The following is a 7,155-nucleotide window of genomic DNA, read 5'->3' on the forward strand; positions in this document are numbered from 1 at the left end:
CAGGTCCCTTCCGACCCTAGAAACTATGAAACTATGTTCCCCACCTTTCACTAATGGTACACTGAATTTAAAGGCAAAATAACCCTTTTGCCTTAGCTCTAACACTGCAGCACACTGACTCTATAAAAGCGTCCAGACAAGTAGGGACATGCGGTATGCGGCACCATAAACCTGTCTGCAGCGCCACATGCTGCGCACACCACACACACAGGCATTTTCTGCACTGCTGCTTTGTAGCATGGGGTGGAAGTTTTGACCCCAGGAGATCCTGGGGTTAAAAAAAATCCACCCCTAAAAAAAGCGGGGCATCACACATAGCAACAGCGTGAACCACGCAAAACCAGAGCCAGGCTGGCTGGAGCCACACTCCAGATGCTGGCCAGGCTTCCAGCTGCCACTCCCAGAAGCCCAAGTAAGGCTGCTGGGGCTCCCACAGTTACTGGCCCCAGCCTCCCCTACCCCACCTGTGTGCCACAGCACGTGTGGCGTGCGTGTTCCCCAGGGACAATCAGCAGCAGCACAAGGTGTGCCACTGCTTCTTGCCCCAGGGAAAAACACGTTCCCACTCGTGGGGATGTGCCCTATAAGGTTGTTCTCTTTCAGGTCCCACTGGTGTTTTCAACATGTTAGTTATTACCTGGTTAATAGCTTTTAATTGAAAGATGTTACTGACCAGTTACAACTATATGGCAAAGGATCTAGGTGACATGACTTCTGTATTGTACTTAATGGACAGGGCTCTAGTAGCAGCACAAGTTTCCCCCTAGCTTTTTATGGAGTAGGTTTAGATTAGACATCTGTAAGAACTACTTCACGATCAGGGCGGCTAGGATCTGGACCCAACTTCCAAGAGAAGTGGTGCTGGCTCCTACCCTGGGGGTCTTTAAGAAGAGGCTTGATGCCTACCTGGCTGGAGTCATTTCAGCCCAGTTTTTCTCCTGCCCAGGCAGGGGGGTCGGACTTGAAGTTCTACAAGGTCCCTTCCGACCCGACTTCTATGATTCATCTGTTCCTGCTACATGGCCAAGCAGAGAGGACTAACCCAACCTTTGTTCTGGTCCCTCTATCTTTTACGTGTTTGCATTTCCACTCTGCTCTTCTGCACATACGCAGCCACGACATTTGAAAACGATCATCCAGAGGATGCACATGTTGCTGAACAGAGTCAACGAATAACCCTGCTATGGTCAGGAGAACACATTACTTACGTCTGTATTCAGCTCCAAGTCTCAGCATCAGTCGGATGGGGAATACCTTAGCCCAGGGAGTCTCCCATTTCTGAATGAGAATCCCAAACAAGTAGGGCGGCGTAGGGAGCACCAGGTCCTGCAGTGACTGATACGTAGCTGTCACATATAAGAATCCGCCATGTTCTTTACTGCCAAGGAAACTCTGGCTGAAAAAGGAGTGCCCCAAGTTGCCCACAACATTACCTAGGAACAAAGAAGTTCATCATTTTGCTGGATTGAAGCCTGCATCAAAAATTAAACCAGCTTCTTTTAAAGAAGGAAAATGAATTTAAGTACATTTTTTCTTCCAGAATAACATTCTTAACTTCCCATTGATCACTTTATAGGAGGAGTATATGTGCCCTCCAAAAACGTATATAGATAGATATTTTATCTATATATATAAAAAACTTTTTTGGAGGGCAAAACGTATACACACACACACACACACACACACACACACACATTAGCAGCTCAGATAATAATATATATAAAAACATTTATATATACACATACACACACACATATATAAACATTTTTATATATATTATCATCTGAGCTGCTAATGCCAGCTCGGATATGCAGATATAGCAATAGCTATAGTTATATATATCTATCTGAGCTGGCATTAGCACCTTATACATGACAAAGGGTCATTCAACCCCTCCAAGTTATTTTGTTCCTTGAACTTGAGTTTAGAACCATTTTACATGACCAGAAGCAGATTGCCCCCATACTGGAAAGCTTCATGAGCTGCTGCTACATCAGTGCTGCTCCTCATTTTGAAAAATTATCTTGAAGCTTGAAACTAAGAAAAAGAAAGATTAATTCTACTCCACCGCACAAGTGCTGGGGGTATGCATACCATGGGGGTTTTGATGCTTATCAAGCCAGATTATAGAGAAACATGCACAAAAGGACACTCTTACCCGTTTCGGCACTTGCTTGATATAAAGACTGTGCATGCACACAAATGAAACAGGCTTATAAATACCTGCCTTCCCTTTCCCCTCAATTTGTATGCGTGTGTCAAGGTATATGCATACTTGTGCAGCTAAAAGGTGCACTTGCTTTTGAAGCTCTGGCTCATACCGTCTTAATTTATATTCCATTAACTGGGAGACACTACCAAATGAAGACACTGGAGATAAAATAATGTGCTATTGTTTACTATGCCTAACCAGTCTCACCTAGAAGAAAAATAGTTACACCCCGATATGCACTCATAAGAAACCTGTCTTCCACAATGTCTCATGCCGATGAAGCTTACCACAAAATGTAATTGTGTGTAGTACTTCCAAGACCTTTCCTGGAATCTCCAATGCAGAAACTGGACATGTTTAAGAAACCACGTCCTTCAGATATTAGTACTAGTGATAGGAAAAAAGCATTGGGGCAAATAATACAAATGTACCACCAAATCGGTAATGCCTGCTTTAGATTTCCTTTACACAAACACTTACAGAACCGCTGAAGATCTGGGTCAGCTAAGCAACTGCACAAAGGAGCATTTATTTAATTAGCCTATTTTGTACATTGCAGCTGAGACTGAGGCACAGGGAGAAGTATTTCTCATTCTTAAACAAAAATTCTATTTTTTTGCTACTCCCCAAATAAGCAAAAATGTTACTGCTGGAAATATTCCTGGAACTAGTCTTGATCTCACAGATGTGCACAGTTGGCAAATCAGTCCCACAAGAGATGCCCCCTGGTCATTCATTTTGGACACAAAATTCTTCTTTAAACTTAACTATACAGGCTGCTGCATTTCCTCCCTCTGAATACAGAGCAAGGGGAATGTGGTGCAAGGTGCCAAGCCGATCATCTTCACAAAACAAAGACAGCAAGGACTGTAACAGAGCAAGGAAATGCCTTCCATGCCTGCCTCAACTCTACGGTCTAGGACGGCCACACCATTAGGAACAGAAAGCGTTGTTTCCATGAGAGCTGGCACTGCTGCTGTAAGATCCACGAGGAATCTTGGACCTGAACACCTGGGGCACGAGGCATGCACACACGCAAGGCAACTCCTCTGCAGTGCCAGGGCTTCTCTTCCCACACTAGCACAGTTGCCTCGGTGAGTTAGTCATGACTCTCCTTTGGGACTTGTACATCCCTCCCCTGTCCTCTAGCCCCTGCAAATCCACTGCAAGGCATGTGCTGCAGTTTTGCTCCTCTCCGCAGCATATGCTCCAGCACAGGATTGAAAGTTTATCAAGTCAGAGCCACGGTAACTATCAGCACTCTGAACAATGCATGGCCTGAACAATTAAACATCTTCCTCACTTTTACTTTACAAATCAGCCTGATGCCATTGTTTAAGCAAATACAACTTAAAAAAAAACACATGAAAAGTATTTCATTTGGCAAGGGAAGGGTTAGCCAACCTGAACAGCTGCTCCAGGGTGTTTTCTGGATAAATCTGCTGTGAAAGCCCCTTGCAGCCAAGACTGGACATGCAAGGTGCTCATGCCCCAGTCAGGTCTTGCCCCCATACCTCTCCCAGGAAAGCACAATGTCCATCATGTGTGCTTTTGTCTGAAGGTCCTTGTGGGATCTCCTCTGGCCCTATGCAAATCACAGGAGGCATGTCTTCTTCACCTCTGTATCTCTTTTCCTGTACTATTCTGCAAATACAAGTCCTGAGCCTGATGCAAAATTACAGGTCAAGTTCCTTGGGTCAAACTACATCACAATAATAGTCCCTTCTGGCCTTACAATGTATAAATCAATAAATTAATTTTCACCATACCTGTATTTAATTTAGATTTCTCTGGAGTCCTGTTTGTATGAAAGATGCAAGGCAAATTAAAGCTGTGTTGCACTGCCCTGTTTTGCAATCCGGACTATTGTACAACAGGGATAACAGAGATCAAACATTTCACTTGTGACTGAAGCCAAATATCGAACCAAACCGAAAGGCTGGCTATTTATGCTAGGTTTCTAAAGGTGGGAGCTCAAGGGAGGCACACTTGGGCTGCCTAATGAGACAATTTTCTGCCCAAAGCAAACTGAAACAGGTTATAAAACCCTTAAGAATGTCAACTGCAACTCAGCTACACAACACCCTGCTGCACACACCACAGCTATTCTTATCCTCAGCTCTCACCTGAGCAACTAGGCAAAAGTTGGGGTCTTGTAGGTGATTCCAATTAGAAGAAATTGGTGCTGGAGTCAAATATGTCTGATGCCATCTGCAAGAACGTACAAAGCCCTACTTTCTTGAACACAAGAGGAATTAAACCACCTGAGACATTTTCCCTGCTCACAGCTCCAAATCTTTTTTTAGCTTGCACTCCCAAACCAAAAACCTGTTGTCCTCGCTTGTCCCAGGATCACCCATTGTGCAGTTCTGGTGTCACATGCAATCCGTTCCTGCATATTGTCTTCCTCCTCTCAGTCATACACAACATTTCCCAACAATATCCAGCCATAAGCTCTCTCCCCAGGCCATTCAAATTTCCAAGCAGGAGTGCAGTTGTCTTTGTTTTGGACAGAAGCTTGATTGTGTTGTACAACTTTCCTAAAGGCAGGCAGCACTTAAATGTATTGTTTCAACCCAAGCTACAATACTCTGAGCACAACAGATAGATACGTCAAGAAACTTGTAGCCAAAATGCAGCCATAAAAAAGGAACCACAACAAAAAGTTATCCTTCTCAAGAGTGTACAGTTTAAACCAAGACAACATTATGACTTCGTTCAAAACAACTCATAAGGTGTCCAGAACTGGAAAAGAAAATCCTTTGCTCCCACCAATCTTATTGTATCAGAGGTATGGTGAAAACTAATAATATTATTTGTCAAGTGCCAAAGGCATGCAAGGATACGTTTAAAGCAGCTCTGCATGAGTTTCAATACCTAGCACGCACAGTTATACTGGATTACCCTTGAACTTAAATCCAAAGCAGCTCTCCCGATTTGTTTTAAATCATGCTTCAACACTTCAGCATGACCTTCCTCCTGTTCCCCAACTGCCTTTAACTCTCCAGTGAGATTTCTTTCTATGATGAGCAAGATACTACACACATATTTGATGATCCTTCTGAAAGACAAAAGAAGAACCCGTTGCCTCTTTCCAAATTGTTTCATTTAAACGATTTTTCCATATCACATATTTCCATGCTGTATCTGACAATAGGCTAGATTTAACCTTAAATTTAAGCAACACCTGTACTTCATTATTTTCAAGCGTATCTCTAGATGCTCACACATCTTTGTCTACCCTTATTCATTCAACATACAGAGTAGAATTGGCCTGCTTTCATTTTTTTTTTTTAATTCTTGATGTTACCCTCAACATTATTTGACTTAATTCCATGCCAGAGAAGCAGCGGCGGTGGTATCGTTCCTTATGGAAGACATTAACATGAGGCTTGATGGAGCAGGAGCAGGACCAGCTCTCCAGTTAGCTCTGTATTTCAGTAAAATCAGCAATCATCAAAAATTGACAAAGATACCGAGGACAAGCAACTATCCCAGGGAGGGAACACACTGGTGCTGCGTGTTTTTACAAGACACCGTTTGACAAAACGGCCACATGAACAAAACACTAAACAAAAAAACCATGTCTGGCAGCCTTGTATTGAGACGCATATCAACAGCAAGTAACTCAGAATGAAGAATACACGTGGTCTGGATGAAATCAGTATTTTACCTACCTAGCAGCATATTTCAGTAAGGTGGGCAGGGGTACGTTTCAGTGACAAATTTATACATGTCCCTTTCTTTACCAAAAACTAGTGTGGGGCAATCTTTCCTAGGCTTGTCTACAAGTATGCAATGTACCTTAAGTAATATATGTTTTTACTGCAGTTTGATGGACTACACCCAGGAAAAGAAGGGTATTTTATTTATGCAACTTATCAGTCATCCATTCATGTATCCACCCTCTATTTTGCTGCATGCTCAATTAATTAAAACCAAAATTGATTTTCCAAACTAAAAAAAAAAAAGATTATATTTCAACTGAATACATTTCTTGCTAAAAATGCACCTTATTTTTAATTGAAATGGTCATAAACTACAACTAAGACCTGAACTTACTATACACCTAATTTTAATCAAGCAAACATAATCAAGTTTAACAAAACCAGAAGACTGTTTCAGTTCAGCAAAGTAACCAATTCATCCAAAGTAACGACACTAACCAGGGATTGAAAAAGCAGGAAAACCTGTTTCTCCACTTATGTCAGACCCATGTACGTTGACAGTCCACAGCTATCAACAAAACTGAAATCATAGTCACTTCTGTATTAAATGTTATCACATCTTTATCCTGTACACTGTTGTCAAGATTACTTTTCCCTTTATTCCAGCACAAATTATAAACCTCTAGCTGAACTGAAAGTCCTCCTTCCTGCTCATTTACAGCAACAAACTGTTTGACAAACATTAACTGGTCATTAAGGTTGTGCGTGCCAGCACGTTTCCTGTGAGAGTAGTTCCAGCTTCCATCACAAGGTCCAAATCCTGGTCCAACTTGATGCAGGAAGGGGAGCAAAACTTACACATTCAATGCACACATGTTATCTTGTGCACACTTTATTTGAGATTTGCAACTGAAAGGAAGCCTCTTACTATGTCCTATACCAGTCTTGCAATAAAGACTGGATTCAAACAAAATTTGTACTGAAAATAACTGGAACAAAATGTGTGGTCCCCATCTTCAAGAAGGGGAAGAGGGAGGACCCGGGTAACTATAGGCCCGTCAGTCTTACCTCAATCCTGGGGAAACTCTTTGAGAAGATCATCAAGGAGCACATTTGTGAGGGGCCGGCATCAGAAATGATGCTCAGGGGCAATCAGCATGGTTTTATTAAGGGGAGATCATGTCAGACCAACCTGATTGCCTTCTATGATCAGGTCACAAAGGCCATGGATGCAGGTGTCGCGGTGGATGTAGTCTTTCTGGACTTCAGCAAGGC

General features: G+C 42.5%; 1 protein-coding gene across 1 annotated transcript in view; it reads right to left on the minus strand.

Annotated features, from left to right (window-relative positions):
* ZFYVE9 (zinc finger FYVE-type containing 9) overlaps positions 1 to 7,155 on the minus strand; it is a 90,226-nt gene that overhangs the window by 20,958 nt on the left and 62,113 nt on the right. Inside the window, exon 10 of the mRNA XM_019501307.1 lies at positions 1,209 to 1,433. Coding sequence (XP_019356852.1) covers positions 1,209 to 1,433 — 225 coding nt within the window. The remainder of the gene's footprint in view (positions 1 to 1,208; positions 1,434 to 7,155) is intronic.

Source organism: Gavialis gangeticus, unplaced genomic scaffold, assembly GCF_001723915.1.
Source record: "Gavialis gangeticus isolate Ggan-Ray unplaced genomic scaffold, GavGan_comp1, whole genome shotgun sequence".
In the NCBI taxonomy this organism is placed as follows: Eukaryota; Metazoa; Chordata; order Crocodylia; family Gavialidae; genus Gavialis; species Gavialis gangeticus.